This window comes from Blennius ocellaris (genome assembly GCF_963422515.1).
Source record: "Blennius ocellaris genome assembly, chromosome: 18".
Classification (NCBI taxonomy): Eukaryota; Metazoa; Chordata; class Actinopteri; order Blenniiformes; family Blenniidae; genus Blennius; species Blennius ocellaris.
In genome coordinates this window covers 13,562,835-13,582,609 of record NC_137667.1, presented here as the reverse complement: position 1 = coordinate 13,582,609, position 19,775 = coordinate 13,562,835, and the positions used below count along the sequence as shown (strand labels likewise).

Genomic DNA, 19,775 nt, shown 5'->3' with positions numbered 1-19,775 from the left:
CAGCTGACTGTGTATTTGCCTGCACAGGTACAGGAATTGCAGATAAAATGGGTTCAAAGAAATATTCATGAAGCACATTTACTTTGTATTTACGTTAACATTTCTTTTACTGGCCCATATACCTTGGGTATTAAAAGGGTTTCATGCCGGTGGAAGGCAGAATCCATTGGGGTTTTCACACTTCCACAAACTCACAAACCCAACTCAATAAAATTTGCTCCAAGCAAATCATTTGCCTTTAACTTTTCTACACCAAAACAGAAATCGATTGTTCTTCTCAGAGTTCTGTTTCTGCAGACATCCAAACCTTATCAATGATGTGAATAATGAAAACAGGTTGAATTGACTGAGGTATAATAATTTTTTCATTCACTCCAGTCAAGTTAGAGGTGTTTTGACAACTAATAATTGGCTATAAAGGTTCAGATGAAGTGAAAAGGAGCTATCCAAGGTGCTGAATGTGCCAAAGTGAGTCTATTCAGTGTGACGGTTACTCTCATTTGATGGACTGAAAAACCCACCAGAAAATAGAAAGCAATTATAGCCAAGCTAGGAGTCCATACACTCTTTTACCTCTTTTTCCATTTAGTAACTGCACAGCAAAAACGTGAGGAAGCTGAACTTGTCTGGCGAGCTAAACTGTTCAGAAAAACATCCCCAGGACAAAATCAAAACATGATGGTGAAGGATTCATGGGATTTATTAGGCTCCACCGTGGGAGTTAAGAGAAACAGAGGGTGAGCAGGTGCACACGCACACACACACACACACACACACACACACACACACACACACACACACACACACACACACACACACACACACACACACACACACACACACACACACACACACACACACACACACACACACACACACACACACACACACACACACACACACAGGACCAGAATGAGCTGAATGGAGACAGCATCATTTTCACATCCACTGTACGTACAGGAATAAACCAACAGACTCCTTTAGGCTGCAGATCTCAGGAGTGTTTCAGTCTTTGCAAGAGAGAAAAAAAAGCGGGGGGGGGTTTGGAGGGTTAAAACAGACTGAACCTCAGCTGGTCTGGATCCCTACTGAGGCCCCTGGCAGCCCTACAAAACATGAGGCTCCCTCACTGAGGTTGTGGAGGTTGGACATGGGTCAGCTCTCGGCACTCATACAGGTATGTCTGCGGGGTGCGCAGCTTCCTGAAGAGAGGAGGAACCGTCTCTTTTCAGCCATTAAAGGAAAAACAAACGGCCTCCTGGAGGGTGGAATAACGCAGCTCCTGCTCGTATTGTAATCTATTCAGCCTAAGGATGTTTGGGTTTGCTCTCTGAGCAGCCGAGACTCCTTATTTAGCCTTGCAATGACTGTATAGAGACACAGCGCCACCTACTGGAGGAGTGAAGCTTCAGGAATTTGAAGCCCTCTCTGTATCTGAAGCAGCACTGTACAAAGACAAAAGATATCAAATGTGGCAAGACAGGAAAGGAAAGAAATGAACAAGCGCAGCATTCAAAGCTCAGCTTCATACAGCAGCCTTCCCAGTGACCCTGCTCTGCACTCGCTACATCTCTGATCTCGCTTAATCTATTAATGACTCCACAACTCACCAGCCGTGATTACAGTCGGTCAGACACGGACAGGCACTCCACGCACTTACTGTACGAGGTCACTTTCCCTGCTGTCAAGTATTAATTTACTAATACATCAATTCAATTATATCATCCCTGTAATTTTCAAGATGGCAGCTATTTAAATTTACACAACAGCTTCATACCGTGCTGGTATTAATAATTCAAAAGGGAGTTGAAGTGAAAGTGACAAAACCATGTTTCCACACAGAAGTCCTTTTTTTCAGATTTGTCCAGGAGAAATGCAGCTTTTTCTGCAGTAAAACAGTAATGGAACATGCCTGTTACAGCTATCATAGCACTAAATGGATGTCTTTGTTGTATGCCACAGTGGTACCCTGTAATTTCTCCATCCTCACATGTGCACGCGTGCACACACACACACACGCACACACACACACACACACACACACACACACACACACACACAATTTCACAAGCACACACGTGCACTTGCAAACCCACCACACTGACACACAAAGCGATTTCACAGGTTTTGGAGGCTTTTCTGCCTCTCCACTCCACCCAATAGCTTATTTATCCACTTCCTGATCCCAGTTCTTCTCTTTCACCCCAACAATTCCTAATTTAAAAACCCCTTCTCTGCACTTCCGCGGGAGTACTTTACCCTCCGCACTCAAAAACACCCTCTATGACGCTCTCAGCACCTCCACTCAGCCCAAACGTGTCCATTCTGCTTTTCCATCCGCCATCCCACTTCATTTACAGCACATTTTTTACCAGTCCCAACATAAGTGCTGAGACGGAAGTCCAAATGTCATCCCATTAGCATAGCTAATTGCATTTCAGTAATAATGACACCACATTAAAGAGACTGAGAAGGGGGGAACAAGTCAAAATGATTATCAAAACAACCCCCCTTCCTCTTTCAAGCATCGTCCCTTTTCAGTACCAGATGTGCAGAAAAGGCACTTTGTTATTGACAAAAATGTCCAAATATCATAGCATTCATTACAGCCAGGCCACTGATATTGAAATTCGAGCACTGTGAGCATCTGTGATACTTACACAAAGACAAAAAGAGCTATCAAGCAAACGAGGGTGAAAATGAAGTGATGAAATTTATATGATGGAAAAAATGACTGAATACGACAAAACAATTTAATGAAACATTGTGGAGCGGTCATCATTGGTATGAAAATAACAACAGGGTTTTAGAATTTTGATTTAGTTTCAATAGAGAAAACCAAAAATCTGATACACCGTGTGCAAAATCAGCATTTCATTATGAGCTGCGATCCTCTTCCTCCTTTATCAGGGGAAATACATGGAGCTGAATAAAAGCAAATTTTTACCACCAAGCGCAAATAGACTGAACATGCAATACAAAGCATCTATTCCACCGCAGGTTCCAGGGGTCATAACAAAACACCACTCAGTGGCACTAAGAGCATTAGAAAGACTCAATTTGGCTTTGAAAATATTTCCAGTTCCATGTTTCTCTGCTACTCTTCATGAATTTGTGTGTGTGTGTGTGTGTGCGTGCGTGTGTGTGTGCGTGCGTGTGAGAGCAGGAGTGGGTCAGACAGTCTAAGCTCTTTATCCAGGTTCAGTAGCCCGCCACACATTACAGGGATGAGTAAAGTGAAAGGACTACTGGCGTCAGCACACTAAATAAATCACCGTGGTCAGAGCACCAAATTCAGTTATAAGTCTCATCTTTGCTGTGAAATAAAAAACACTCCCTGGCATGGAGCCAGAGTCATAGAAAATCCTGTTGCACAAAGACATTTGAGTGCATTTGTGCTTGTCCAGCCGGATCCATTTTATATATAAAAAAAACAAAACAGAACCAGTTCATTCGGCCACAAGCAGATCTATATTTACGTTTTACTGCAACAAGCAGTTCAGTGCCCAATGCTTTTTTTTTTTACAAAAACAAGATACACTGTGTTCCAATTTACCCCCAAATCTCCTGATTTCTCAAATTGCATTGCTAAATTACTAAAAGCAGAATAGCTGCATCAGTTGGCAGGTCGGTCTATAGAGCCTCAGAGAACTAAAGAAACAACCTCCACTCCGACAGGAAATAACATTTCAGAGTTGCATCTTGTGCATTTTTTCTTGATTTGTTGCTGAAGGCAAATGAAAAGTGATGTTGGGCCAAATCCCTCTGGGGACATTGTAATTGAATTGAGCAGTAAACAATGACACTGTGAGCAGCTGACAAAGTGTTTAATCTAGCATTGACGCGTACGAGATATGTTTTCTTTGATAAGCATCGTAATAAAATTAGTGAGGAGAGGAATGGACAAGCTTAAATATTCCTTAAATGTCACATTACTTTTGGGGAGTGAGGGATTCTTTGAAAATACCCGTTGATGACCCAACAGATTTGCTCCAAGCAGATTAAATTACAAATTTTGAATGACTAATTTCAAATGCTGACTTGGCTACACTGAGATCACAACATCATATGTCCGGCTGCCCTCTTTAAGGTCACAGCTGCACAATCTGACCTCGGCTTAAATAAAAAAAACCTTAAAGAGTAAAACGTACTGCCAGAGGCTAAATCTCCCTCTGCCCAATCACACGGTGACGGGTGGAAAAAGAGGACAGAGGTGTCTGTGGGTGAAAGATAAGGCAGCGCGTGAAAGTCAAAAGTATTACGGACAGCCACTGAATGTGTCTTGGGGTCAAAAGCTCAGTTGTCAAGGTTTTATCTGGAAGGACATTGTTCGGCGCATCCATCAAAACTATCTGAAGCCTCAATCTGACAGAGAGTATCAGAGGTGTTGGAGAAATTCTGAAGATACTGGATCAAAGAATAGATGCATGAAGCGCACCCGTGGATGCAACACTGGGTCAACAGTGCCGTGTATTGAGAACCACTGGAAATACTGCTTTCATCACAATACTAGTTATTTATTGTTGAGTGTGTAGCATATAGAGACACTGCAATAAACATCACAAAACAAGCAGTAATGATTGTTTACGGCAGAAAAAAAAAAAAGAATAACAACACCGGCAATGTTTCAGTACCTTTTATAGATCAAATGAAGCCACTTGAGTTTGTAAATGATCTTACATGAACTAATCGTGGCGCACTGACCTTTTCGAGTGTGTGACATTTAGAAGTGTGTTTAGAGGAGCTCACCGCTGTCTCACCTTCATTATTGTATGAGAGGGACACGCCGCGACCCAATCTTGTGATATGTCACTCAAACCCATGCTGGCTGTCAGGTTAAATGAGATTATAATCTGATTTGCAATGGAAACCGTCACTGAGAAAGTTGCACGGACGCTCAGTCACACACATGCACCCAAATGCAGACAGACAGACAGACAGAGACAGAGACAGAGACAGAGACAGAGACAGAGACAGAGACAGAGACAGAGACAGAGACACACACACACACACACACACACACACACACACACACACACACACACACACACACACACACACACACACACACACACACACACACACACACACAGTTTTATCAAACATAATGTTCTGTAACAGAAGCAGAGACTGAACAAGACACAGCCAATAAGCCCACAGGGCAAAAAAGCTGGTGCTGGCTGTCATGTGGCTGCCGCTATGGCAACAAGTCACAAACACAATCTGTAAAGACAAAAAAGAAAAGAAAGAAGCAGGAAAAAAACAAAAAACACAAGTGAGGATGGAGCACTTGTCTATACTGGTCCTGTTGCCATATCTCTGCCCTGGCAGCCTTGAAGACTCACTCAGGGTCTGTTTAACCACTCAGCTGACTCCCAGTGGTGTGATGAGGGAGAAAAAAAACCCTGATGCCACACGGCTATTTTTAACACCAAATGTTTGGTTTGGTGTATGTGTGTGTGTGTGTGTCTACGGTATCCGCAGCGGGCAACGATAAATGGTGGTGTCACAACCAAACAGGAGGCTGGCATGGCTCAAGGTGACCGTCTGCTTGGGCCCTTCCTTGGCTGCGGCCGAATCATAATGCCGCCTCTGGCACACAGGATGTCGCCCTGGCACCGGGCCAACCAGAGGATCTGTGCCAAACCCACCAGCAATCAGGAGCTTAAAACTGGTGCTCACTCGCTCGCTCTCTCTTTCTTTCTCTTTCTCTCTCTCTCTCTCTCTCTCTATCTAAAACTCGTAGTGTAAGACGAGATCTGCTGACCTCCATTGCCCTTTAACCTCTGAACCAGGATTGGGCTATGGTGAGAAATTCCATCCTCACTACTGTGGGGCAAATTATGGCAACTAATTTAATGAAAGAGGCTCACCTCTAAAATAATTTTAAGTTTTAATGAGCAAACGTACATTTGCTTATTATCACCTTACAAGGAATTTATTAATGCATAAATAACATGTTTACAATCAATCCCTGCTTTAAATGTGGAATAAAAGTCACTTTCTTGTACTTTATTACTGCAATACCTGTAAAGTCTCAACAAAATGTGCAAAGAATGATGACGAGCTGGCCGATGCAGGCCCCCATAATTTTTCCTGCTGGTGAGCCTCGTTTTAAATTCAGCCACACATTTTATTTTAGGTGTGTGTGTGTGTGTGTGTGTGTGTGTGTGTGTGTGTGTGTGTGTGTGTGTGTGTGTTCCCCATTGCACAATACAATCTTCCCTAAAGCCTGCCCAAGACACGATCTGTGGGTGTCTCCCATATTATCAAACCTCAAGAAAATTGTCGGCACAGGATTATGCACAGCCTACGTGTTGTAAACCCAAGCAGGTGCTGCTAACACAATGACAACCGAGCAAACTTGTCCACTTGATAAGTTCGCAGACGGTGAAACCCAGAGGCGTGGGCGGGAATGTGCGCCTCTGCCACCCACGACGGAGAAAACAGGTGAGAAACAGAAATAGGAGAAAACAGTGCATCGCTTTTCTCATTAAGGAGACACAACAAACAGGCAAATTCCACAGCATATGGAGGAGTTCAGGCTGGGAGGTGTTCAAAGCGCCCTCGCCGTTCTCCGCCATATGGTGTCACTAATTGCTGTTTTTCGCTGCGACAGAGAGGTGCACCAAACGAGACGGTTGAAGGGAGAAAAACACAGCCTCCAAAAAATTGGGGCAAAAGTTTTGATTGTTTTGATGTTGCAATGAGCGGTTACTAACCGCTTCCAAATTGAGCCTGAAGCGAGAATGGCTCATTTCATGGTATCTGGTGATTTGTGGAATGTGGCTAATTTGGGAACAGTGTATTCTCCTGAGAAGATGAGAATGATCTGTTAATCCAATCAGACTTTACAAGAAATACAAATGACATATACTTATGGCTCTCAGGTGAGAAATCATGTTACAACTAAGATTTTCCTTCAAAATAGCTGTATGAAAATACTTTGTCAATACAACCCATTTCTGAACACTAACCACAACGACGTGACACAATAGTGGTGTCCATGAAAATAAAGAAAAGGAAGCGTGAACAAAGGCTAAACTAATTCAATTTAGTGCCGTCATCAAGGAACAAACTCCTGACTATGATACAAGACAGACAGGAAACATGTTTATGTTGCCTTTGACTCGTGCTATGAGCTGTTTCATGTGCAGATTAATGAAAGCTTAAGTGCCCCTGTTTGATTCTTGCTGAACGTCTTGATGACATTATCAGAGGTTCTCCTCTCGTCTCCCGGGGGACGGACGGCATCCGCAACACTTCAAATAAGATATTACGTCAATTTGTGTGCTCAACCTATAAACAACCTGGAATTATCATCTACCCAGAGGAAGACGTGCACAAGAGCACCATGAGAAAAAACTAAACAAAACAATAACAAACCACTAGATAAATCACAGGCTGCACATAAGACTTTAGTCTTATATTACCTATACAATGTGGAGTTTATAAACTCTGGTATGACAGTTAGTTTGAATGTAAGATGTTGCTTTACCCTGAACTGTAGTGACAAGGTTGTCTAGTACATAATCAACATATCCTGCCTGTGATGAGAGAAATAATGAACGTTGCTAACAGAGAAGCCACTCTACTTGCTCTAAGGTACATGGAAAAAGCTCATTATGGAAGTCGACTTGCATGTGGGAATTCCTTGGGAATCCGCAAACTACTGTTGTGGTGCAGCTCTGGTGTTGCTCTATTTGTTACGTTCTGCTGCGTTTGGTTTGGTTGGTAGCAGCTGCAGCTTCTCGCAGCAGTCAGACTGTGCGGTGCAGCGAGGAGGCTGTGGTGAAAAAAAAAAGACAAATGATCTCAACAACTGTGACAACGGTCGAACGCTATTGACCGCCCAAGAGAAGACCACACATTTAAAACAACGATCAACAGAGTCAGTAGAAGTGCTCTGTCTAAGACGGAATGCTGTATGGCTTTCTGAAATCTTCACTCAAATGTCAGTCATATTTTCCATTTACCCATTTAAAATATGGAAAGGAAAAAAGAGAAGTTTGTGGCACAATAGTCACTAATGATATTTTCTTCCACCGTCATGATGAACAAACTAATGTGCAATTGTTGTAAGCCTGACAGCTCTTTAAAAGCAAAATCATGGCGTAGATAGGAACGCAGGTTTTTTTTCCTGATTTCAGCGACAACCAAGTCCTTGGTCATTACAGCAAGAACACAAGGATGGTTGGTCAGCCTTTATCTTTAAACTGCCCAAACCTAAGTTGTCTATGATCAGTTAATTTTTAATCATGGACCTCATGAATATGCCACCTCATGAATATTTAATCCCTTAATTTTTCACTGGAAATAGCCTAAACTGACAAAATGTGCAATATTGCCAAGTGCTTGCATGACATTAAACTTATTAAAGTACTACAAACATTTAAGCAACATTAAAGGGTTCACTAATGGGTGACACCCCCCAAACTGAAAGACCCAGTCAAAGTATTAATGTAGCTTTCCTAACTATCATGAACTAATGTTGTTTATTGGCACAGTGTTACCCCCCCCCCCCCCCCCCCCCCCACCATTTCAATACATTTAATTTCCAAGCTCATAAAACCTCATCATTTGGAAGAAGAATTAAAATTACACACCATATGAAAACATGGGTGTCTCCTCATTGATGATCGTTCCCAGTTGTGAGAAGTGAACTGCATCTTCTTACAGAAATAATGGAATAATGTAATTCCACTGCATCGTGACAAATTGCTTGATGCTCCCTGATTAAGTATGTGCAACAATCTGTCTGTGCACCGTTGAGACGGCTCCGCGGGAGGTTTCTAAAATTAGATTAATCAGTACATTTGGGATTCAAAGAGTGCATGTACACCTGCACACACAGTGAGGCAGAGGAGCCACGTGGCTGATGATGCTGCTCTCAGCTTTTGCAGAAGCTGCCACCTCAGAAGCCACACAGGCAGCAGCCATATTGGATCCAAGCTCCAGTGTCACCTGACTTTCCTGCTACTTTGCCAACGTCATCAGTCTGATCCTATCAGTCGGGGACAGGTGATCTGGTCGCAGTCAGAGAGAGTTACAATTAAAAACAGAACACACCAGCAATAGGTGATGTGCGGTGAGGCTAAACAAATGCTGAGGACTGCGATAAATACAAATGTGAGAAATGTTAGAGCAAAGATAATGTGAAGAATTTACCAGAAGGTTAAAGTAAAAAAAACAGTTCTCATTATTCATGTCTCATAGCCACAGTACTTCTATACAGTAGTATGAAGGTCCAACTTCCTATATTGAGAATAAGTCCTGCAGCTATAGCCCAGTCAAGAGAGAGAACTAGACTTCATCTTGTCAGCTTCTCTGGGGATTAGTGTCGGTATTGTCAACTTCCCTTTCTATGTTATAGTGCACACACATGTACACACTGTACTGTACTGTGTGTACAAGCTCTCAGTATACACAAGGCCAGAGCAGCAGGCATGTGGACACAAGCACAGGCAGTGCATACATTGATGAACAAGAAACTGTTTCATGTTGTTTATTCCCACACAGCTGCAGAAGGTTTACTCCTATGCACAGATTATCAGCTTCATCTTCATACTTATTCTGCATCAGATGCAAAAGCATCTACAGGGAAAAAAAAGAAAAAAGCACAGTGCTGATAGTAGCTGAAAAGCCAGATAAATAAATACCTGACTGTAACCTTAGATTCCTCTGCACTGGCACACTGCATGCTGTGACATTGCATATCTCAGTCACTGATGTCCTTCCCAGCACTGTCAACTTGAATTCCACAACTATACAGCAATGTCAATCATTGCAACAAGGTTAGGCTGCAGAGAAATGCATACTATACAGTATCAGCAGGTGTTCTTTTATTCTCGCGTGCTGTGTCATGCTGAGCGCTGGGTCACCTCTAAAAATACTGCAAACCAACTTGGAGCAGGATGAGTGAGTAAGCATTTTACACCTACCTTGTAGCCTTTGCATCACATTGGCAATATCCCGAGCGGAGTGTCCATAGCGCTTGGGTGATGCCATGCTGCAGTCCTGAGGTCACCAAAGTCACGTTCCAGTTCCTGTTCCGTCCCCCTGGCAGGACTTTCCTCCTCTGAATGGGACACAGCCCAGGCTGCAGCAGTTTAGTGTCCTCACGCTGCCTGCATGATATTAAGACTGGTCCATGTCCATGTTGCTGTGTTTCTCTCAATAGGTCATCCCTGTTACAGTAGCAGGCTGCAATCCTCACACTCAGTCAAGCTCCTCCCCTGATATTGATGATGTAAGTGCATACTGTATGTGTATGCAAGCGAGTGTGTGTGTATGTGTGTGTGCACTGAACATCTTAGAGGACCAGCCCCCCCTCCCATGCCTGAGCCATTCACTTCTGCAGCCAAGAGAGCTTCCTGCTCTGTATGCACTGCCACCTGCTGTCCAAATCAGAGTCATGCATTTGCATCTCGACAGAGCTTCTCTCATCCCTGCTCTCTCCACAACAAGTGATGTGTGATGTGCTCATGGCATTGCCAAAGAAAGTGTGCTAAAAAGAAGAAGAGAAAAAAAACTATTAGTTGCAAAATCAATCATTTCTGTTTAGGATACAAGGCAATGTTTAATCTAAAAAGCAGACCTCCATCATAAAAGGTATGATCTGATTTTAACATCAAATAATTGGTTTGAAATAGTGAATATTACTGTGCATTAGTTTGTTCTGACAAGCTGTGGCACATTGGGAGATCCATCTCTCTTCTATACTGCTTTATCCAACTCACTGCACAGCTTACCAGACCATCACAGAGCAAATATAGAAAGACAGATCAACATGTTCACACCCAGGAGCAATATATAACCAACAATTAGCATAATATGCATGTTTCTGGACTTAACTATGCCACAAAAATCTGTGCATGTATTTTAAGAACATGCAAACCACAAACTGCTGCACCACTCTGTTGCTCTCAAATTAACTCATTAATATTCCAACACCCTGCTTGTCAATAAAACTAATGAAAATGGAATTTCTAAATGTCAAAAATGTTACCTGGTGCATTGTATAGTTCTAAAAAAAAAAGTTTAATAACTACTAAAGTAGAGACAATTAATTTAAAGACTGAAACCTGAAGACAATTACAAACATGCTATAACATGGGCAAAGAAAATAAACAGAATGGATGCAAATGCATGTAAAAATATGTGAGAAATATATTTTAAGATTTTATATATCAATACAAGTATGAATAGATACAACAGATATCGAGAATGACGTGTAATGTAATGTAATGTAATAATGTAGATGTGTGTCATGTTAAGCTCATTATTTTTCATTTATTAATTGTTTTGGTCTCAGATAGTGGGAGAAGTTGATGGTTATATTATCTCGTCTCTTCCATCTGTCCTAAACTGAACATTGATGTTTATTTTTATACTAGACCTGGACAATGCCCAGCCTGCACTTGATGCAAGCAACACAACTGATTTGCTTTTACTTTTTTATAAATAGATTATGTGAAAAGACATTATTATAAAATGTCAATATTCAACCTAATTCCTGCAAATAAATATCCAAAAAATGCATAGAAGCCTATGTTTGCATAAGTGCTGTGATAAATAAAACATGCAACGTTTGAAGTTAAGGATTTGACAGCTTCTATTATTTCCACAAAATTTAAGGTAATTGTTGCATTTCACAAATTAAGTAATAATAAACTCACATTGTAATGCAACTCAATTCCAGTTGTTGTTGTTGTTGAATAATGCATTATTTTAAAATGCATCTCAACTTAAGCTGTTGATGCAAACAATCCATTAAAAAGCAAAAGTGTGACAATAAAGCGTCTTTTTTGAAACATAACATCCAAACTATGCTCCCCCACAACAGATCAATGCCACTCTTTGAAATGCAGAAGAGAGGTGTGATGAAGCACCGGGCTCTGAGCACTTATCGCGATGTGTAATCCCATTAGACGAGTCCTTTCATCATCATCTCAAGAGAGCTCTTAGAAGAGCTGAAATAAGAGCTGCACCGCTCTGGCCACAACACCATTCAATAAAGACAGACAAAGGAGTGGACATGAAAAACATTAAAGACATTACACAATAACCGACTGCAGATTTTCTCCAGTCTGGTGACGGAGCGGCAGAGATTAATGAGGCTGATTTGAAGAAACTTCATAACTGGCCGTTAAAACCCGTGCGTCCACTTTACTCCGTGTTTGCATTGCCTGTGCACCTTATTTCTTTTGTGAGTAACAAAAGTGTTTCAGAATACTACTCTCAGCAAAACAGTGTGCAGAGAAGAGAAAAGACTGGAATTTTGGGAGTTGCGGAACATTAAAACCTCTCATTGCCACAGTATAACTACAGGGTTGGTGGCATTATACTGGCAAAGCTCACCACCAAGTCACTTCTTAAGCCAAGTTTCTTAACAGTCACATCCCAATTCAAGGCTGCAGACAAAATATGGCATATGCGAGACAGAGATTTCCAAATTACAGGCTTATCCAGTTGTATCTGCCACAGCGAAGGCAAACATTTAAAAAGAAAATGTGTTTTTTTTCCTACAGCATCAACTCCATCAGCAGCAGCAAATGCAAACGTGCCTCTGCATTGAAATGTTGTGGGATTTACTTGAATTGGCCAGCTGCTTGGCAGCAGGAGGAGACTGCTGATTCCGACATTTCCGTGCAGCTTTGCTCGAGGTGACCTCCGCTGCTCAGTCTCGCAGGACCAAACACATTCAGCAAAATAGACAAACGCAGACAAACGCTGCAGCAGAGAGCAGAGACAAAGCATGCCGGACAATAGGAAGTCCTCCAGCAGATGCTCAAGACTCTGTCCTTTTCAGATCTGTCCTCTTATCTAATCATTGCACGGGCAGAAAGTCGAGACCAACACCGCCGGTGTGGTAATCTCTTTCAGACACAGTCAGCACTTTTCTAAAATCTCATTACAAAGTTCGCCGGCGACCCACATGTCAAAATCAACATGGAAGCAAAGAGAGAAACACCGTTTGCCAATTTTATTCATGAGATTGTTTTTTTTTTCCCCAAGGAAAGCTAAAAAAAATCTATTTGTATCAATAAGGCTCTAACAAAAAGCAAAAACATGTTAGGGCTTTTTTTGTTTGTTTGTTTTTACTTATAAACAGAAACATATTTGGTAAATAATAATACATTAAACTTGAAGACAGACTCAAAATGTATCTATAACTAACAGTATATTAAAAGGTCATTTAATTTTGAAGCAATCAATATTACTAAGCTTGTTTACCTGATTATGAGTCAGTGCTGCCCTGGAAGAGAGAGAAACACTGAATGCAGATGCTATTTGCTTTTCCAGGTCATAAAGAATAAGGAATCACTGATTAGTCTTTGAATACGACTGCTTTATATGACAGCCAGCTATAACTCATTACTATAGCATGAATATTTGTGCTCTCATAACAGTATGATAATCTCAGCAGAAACAATATTAATCAATAAGAATAATATCTCATTTCAAGTAGTTTTAATGTCTAGAATATATGGAAATATAGACACATTAATATACAAGAACAACTTGTGAATAAAACATCGCAAAATGTATTGGAAATTATGCTTGGACTGCTGTTTAACTGATACTGTTTTACAATACAAACAAAAATATTACATTTTGTACCTGTGAATTATCAATATAAATAAATATCCAGCTACATTGTTAAGATATATTTTTAACCTGGACCAAGGAAGCATGGGAGGGAGTTGAACTGCAGTCAGAGACTCATATAGGATGGTGGATTACTCCCTCTTCTGGACAAGCAGGAATTTGAAGTTCGATGCAGTGTCGGCTTCCGTCTCCGGTTGAGAGGATTCATTTATGAGTAGTAGAGCTCTCAACATCAAGATGGTCCTGGACCGATGTGTCATCATTTACAAATGTATATCTTTTCATATTTTTAACGATTGTAATTTCAGGGATGAGAGAAATAACTCAAAGTCTGACTTGAGCCTAATAGGATGTGTGTTCTTGATCTCAAAAGTGAAAACAGTGACAAAGACAAAAAAGGGGGATTTTGTGACTTTTCTAATGTTAAGATCAGTGATTCATCTATTTTGGGGGGGAAAAAAGGGAACAAAAACAATAATAAAACTAAAACAAAGCTGTTACTGATGATGTTATTATGCTTGCTACACCTTCAGATGAGTTTAAAGCCACTATAATGTTACGACTTCCTATAGTTGTTATAGTGGACATATAAGAACTAAACTCTCTCTCCTGTCGGTCAGGCCTCCGCAACTGTATTTTCTGGTAACTCATATCGTCTGTTCTGAGACAGCTCAACATTCTCTCAGGTGGAATGCAATGTAAAAAGGTTTGAGAAGCATTGCCTTCAGCGACCCGGCTCAAAGAATTCCTCCACCTATAAACAGATGGTCCCGTATCCCCTGATTTCGCAACACAATGGCCGCACATGCCATTTGCACCGTGTTTGCTGGTTATTTTGGACACATTTAATAGCAGAGTCAACAATTACAGGAAGTTTGCCCTTTGGTCAGTCCATTCCCTCTTTCTCTCGGCCAGCGAGGAAGCTGAATTTCTCACTCCCACTGAGAGTTGACTAGAAACCGGATCATTTTTTTGATCACAGAGAACTTGATTAATACTGATGTTCTGTCAGATCAAGTTCCTCATAATTAAGGTGCAAGGAGGAGGGGGGAAAGAAGTGGGTCTACATCAGCTGCATACCGCTCGTGTCCTCCGTTCTGACACCGCTGATGACCTTGCAGATTTGGCTTCGAGTTGATTAAAACAATGAGAGTGTGACCAGAAAGAAGTAACACAAGGAGCTTTTTTTTTAATTCTCTGTATCCATATTTGGCTAGAAGAGAAACCCTATTACCTCAAAGGTTCTCTAAAAGACTCGCCTTGTTGCTTTTCTATCTAATCAAACTACAATGTTTTTACTGGGTCTCCAGAAAGGACCAGACATTCAGCTCAGGCACCACAGGCCTGGCAGACACTGTGGAAACACGGAGATTCCTAACAAAGGCGCTGGAAATCAGGCAAATATCCACACAGTCGCAGGCCGCTTGACACGCAGTCAAGTTGTCAAACTTTTTGTATCACAACATAACATTGCAACCACTCAAAAAGCAGCAACCATCACTTCCAGCTGTGGATTTCGCGTCAGCGGCCGTTTCAAAAACCCAGAGTGGCCACTGCTGAGGAAGCGAATGGGGAAACCGCGGTCTCTGTGGTGGAAGAGAAATGGAATGAAAGGCTGAAATATTTATTATTTCTGAAAAGGAAGATGAATGTGAGTGGCGGTCTTCCCCCGCCGGTGAAAGCTGAAGGACTGACTCCTACACTGCAGCCGTGAACACATTTTCACATTAATCAACCTGGAGGAAACGATGGGAGAGGAAATGATTACAGAAACACCCTGCCTCTCCACCTCCAGGATCTCTGTCCTGGACAGATAAGCCACTCCTGCTGCTAATTTCAAGCAGAAAAGCAGGAAATGTGACAGTGTAGTTTTCCGCTTCCATAAACAAGATGACTGCCAGAGTTAGCCGCCAGCGCTGCGCGCCTCTGGGCCGAGTCTCTCTCTGGGGGAGGCTGACGTTCTGACAGAGAAAGTGAGCGAGGGAGGAGAGAGGGAGAGAAAGTCGGAGAACAGGAAAGAGACGAGGGGAAGAGACAGGAAAACCCATCAGAAGGAAAGAGGGACAGGCGAGAGCTGACAGAAGAAAGAAGAAGGGGCTGAACGGAGGATCAGTCGGACTTCTTCTCCTCTGGCAGAGCAGATAAAGTTATGGCTGAAAACAACACCAGTCTCTTTCTGGAAATGCTTCAGTCTTTTGATGCCGGTGAGGTTTTTCTTCTTCTTCTTCTTCAGCTGGTCTTTTTCATGTGGTTGCTCTGATTGCTGATGTTGTTCTGTGAGGAATGTAAGTTTTAACTGAAGATACGTTACGAAAGCCGACTTAAATTAGATACAACTAACTTTAACTTTTTTAACTGCTCCTTGATTTGCATTTTTTTTTGGTCACATTTTTTTCTCAGTTTTTCCAAATGCCCTTTCCAGATGACATTTGACCACCATCTGCTTTCTCCTTTCCTACAATTTGTGAAAAAATAAGCCTATGCGGAAATATGGGTCAGGAACATGGTACATTCAGCTTTTTTAACACTCAACTCAATTGAAAGGAAACTGATTTGTTTTCCCTGAACCAAATCCAGTGGGATTTGTCTTATCCGCTGCATTCTCTCGAGCATGCTTTTGTTGGCGTTACTGTTTCCAAAGAAAAAAACAGCTTGGAATTGATGCCGAATAAAAATAAGTTAGATTGTTGTTTTTAAAAGACTTGAACTAATAAACCTCAAAGTGTAATTAACTTGTCAGGAGTTACCATCTTTCAAGAACCTTCTCGTAAATTGATCCAAGCAAATGTTCTTAGCAAAATTCATCCCATTCCCAAGAAAGACAAAGGCATAAGGCGCATTTGGGAAGTGTTGCACATGCAAAGCTATTATCCCCAAATAAACAATTATCCGAGACGACATATCAAAAACGATGTAACCTTTGCTTTCAGTGACAAAAACTACACATCTGTTCTGACGCATGTTTCTTTTCCACAGTCCCTCTTATAATCGCATTCTGTGTGTCCATGGCTGTGGGCCTCCTCCTGGGTGCCTTGGTGTACGTTCTCCTGACCTGGATGTCCCGGCGTCGAGCAGGCTCCGCCCGCATCACCCGTCGACCACCTCACCACTCGCACACCTCGCCCCGCCACCGTCCGGGCTTCAATCGGAACAGCAGCTACGATCGACGGAGCAACAACAGCCTCGTCAGCGCCGCCTTCAGTTTCCACCGGCAGACGTCCTCTCCCGATCACCTCGACCCGCTGGGGCACAAATCCAGCTTCAGGGCCTCCACCTTCCACCCGCTCCTCCAGTGCAGCCAGATCGCCAGAGAGGCGGAGGAGGGGAGCCAAACCACGCTGCCTCGGACTCCAACTCTGACCATGTCGACCGGATCCGCCCAGTCCGCAGCCCAGCCCGCTGCCACACCGCCCAGACCGGAGTCGTTTTGGGGGAACAACGGGTTGAGGGGATTTCACGCCACGCAGACCCCACCTCCGGCCTATGAGAGCATCATTAGAGCCTATCAGGAAACTTGTACCTGATAATAACCAAACGAGCCCCGAGTCACTAACGGATATCCAGACAGACTGAATTACACCAGGTGGACTTTGGTAGAGCAAGCAAGGGGGATGAAGAGCAACTTTTTGACATCCTCGACCCCGAAACATTATAAAAGAGCAGCATATAGCATGTCTCTTAGTATAAACTGACACATACACTGTTCAGCCATAACATTATGACCACTGAACTCAGTGGCTCTTATTAGTCAGCCTCAAAGTTGTCCTCAAAGTTGGTGCGTTAGAAGTAAACGAAATGATCAAGTTTAGAGATTTGAGTGAGTTTGATCAAGAACTTGATAGCTAGATTACTGGGTCACACATCTACAAAACAGCAGCACTTGTGGGGTCAGCAAGGTCTGCTGTGGTCAGTCAAAAGGGAAAAGGCAGCGAACGGTCAACAGGGTCATGGAGGCACCGCCTCATAACTTGTAGGACTTAAGGATCTACAGCAAACATCTTGGTACCTGAAACCAGAGCTCTCCTTCAGAGGTCTCGAGGAAGCTTTCCCTTGAGGGGGTCAGAGGTGTTTTATCAGCAAAAAGGGGACCTGAACAACATTGGGCTTTAATATTATGGCTGATTGGTGTTTGAACTATTAGACAGAGCAGGTATTTAAAAAGTGGCATTATAGTTTCTTATAATATGAGCAGAAAACATTCTTTTCATAAGCTCCCAGTATTTAATTACAGTCGATTGAGTCTTTCTACACCGAAGACAAAGAACGATTATCCATGTGTTTGACTCTGATTGCCATGAAAATCTTTTTTTTTTTTTTTTTTTTTTTAAGTGTGAAGTATGTGAAATGACAAATTGTACATGTGCCAACTGGGCATATATGCAAAACAATGTTAAAGATCATATTGAATCAACCTGATTTGAAGGAATATGTAAGTTTGTGTCATTCAAATCAATATTGTGTGTATGTGAAAGCGTGAACAAGACACAAACATGTGGGCATTTTGGGATAACCTCTAATATGTAAAAAGTACTCTTTGCCACACTTTGGTAGAGTTTTAGGGTGTTTCAGTATTTATTTTTCTAACAACTTTTTTTTCCCTCTTGAGACAAACATTTGTACTTTTATACTATTTGAAAAGAAAAGTTTTTCCTTAAGTACTTCTTTTAGTTTGTGTGAGCTCTATCAGATTTTTTAATACTGCGTGCCTTTCAAACATAAATATTTACTTCAGTTCACCTCGAAAACATAACACTGGTGTACGAGTCGGTGCATTTCACGAGGAACAAATGTGAAAAGACCAAAATCATAAAAGATATGGCGGGATGAAAATACGAGACATGTAGATTTGTAAAAGGGAACGCTATAAACCACAAAAATCTTACAATATAGATGATGCTGCGAATTCACGACAGAACACGAGGCATTTAATAGAAGTACTTGATGTCGCTTCCAAGAAGAGAAACTGCTTGAGTAAAAGACTTTTATGTGATTTTTATACTTTTTTTTATTTGATTGCTGTTTCCTCAGTATACAGAACCTAAACTAATACTTCTATTTTTACCTTCTTTCTTGAACACAAGTATCTGTACTTGAGTGAAGAGTGTATTTTTTTTTTTTTTAACCACCTCTGGTTGTGTTTGAATGTAATTAACTGAACTCTGCTCTCAAGTTAATGCAATAAAAGCAAGACTCAAAGGTTTTACATACAGAGCTTGTGGTTTGTAAACGGGTCTGGTGGGTGTTTACTTGCGCAGAGCGAAGCAGTGTCGGCAGCAGCACCACAAACTGCGGCCTGACGTCAGTCAAAAACACCTCCATCTGTGAACATAATACTCTGATTTGTGCGTTCATTGGATATTTGTGGGTTTGGACTGCTTCACATAATGTAGACGTCTGTCTGTTCACCCTGTTTAAAATCATAGTTTGTCTTTTTATGACCAGTTTGACTGCTGTTTCCTGATGGAGGAACCAGTCCTCTACAGGAAGCTTCAGACAGGCAAAGGGCACTGGTGGGTCTCCTCTCCTCAGAGCAGAAAGGATCCACCATCTTGACAGTCAAAACAAAATATCCTATTACATGTGTTGCATGAGTTTGGTGGAGAAGCTACAAAGCACAGATAAAGTTGTTGTTGTTGTAAAATCCGTTATCATAAAACTTCATCTCTCAAATAGAACCACGAAGTTGAAGTAACAAAATATAAATATCTACTTATCATGAATGTTTTATTGAAAACTTTCAGAACTGAACATTTTATTAATTAAAAAAAAATGTGTTTTAAACTTCTCTTATCACTCAGAAGAAAGCCTCTATGATGACAAACTATCTTTTACTTTTGCACACTCATAAAGCTATAACTTATTAGGTGAAATTGAGAAAGTACTTGCTCTTAAATGTGCCCAAGTATTTTTTGTTAAATATTTTTACTCAAGTACAAAACGAGTAGGTGTTTTTTTTTTTTTAATGGTACCTTAACATTGCAGCCTGCAAACTAAATTGGATGTATATGGTGGTTTCTAGTAGTCTACACAGCAGAGATAGGAAACAAACGTCTTCAATACCAGACAGCCAAATAGTGACTGAGCACATCTATGACAAGGATAATGAGATTTATAACAGCTGATTGGATGGAAAGGATTAATCATTTGTCTCTAAATTCAACGAT

General features: G+C 41.5%; 1 protein-coding gene across 1 annotated transcript; it reads left to right on the top strand.

Moving 5' to 3' along the window:
• Positions 1–15,678: 15,678 nt before the first annotated feature.
• myct1a (myc target 1a) lies at positions 15,679–18,792 on the top strand. Its single transcript, XM_080514388.1, has 2 exons — positions 15,679–15,815; positions 16,588–18,792. Exons 1-2 carry the CDS (start codon positions 15,761–15,763, stop codon positions 17,133–17,135), a joined length of 603 nt encoding a protein of 200 aa, XP_080370514.1. The 5' UTR covers positions 15,679–15,760; the 3' UTR covers positions 17,136–18,792.
• The last annotated feature ends 983 nt before the right edge of the window (positions 18,793–19,775 follow it).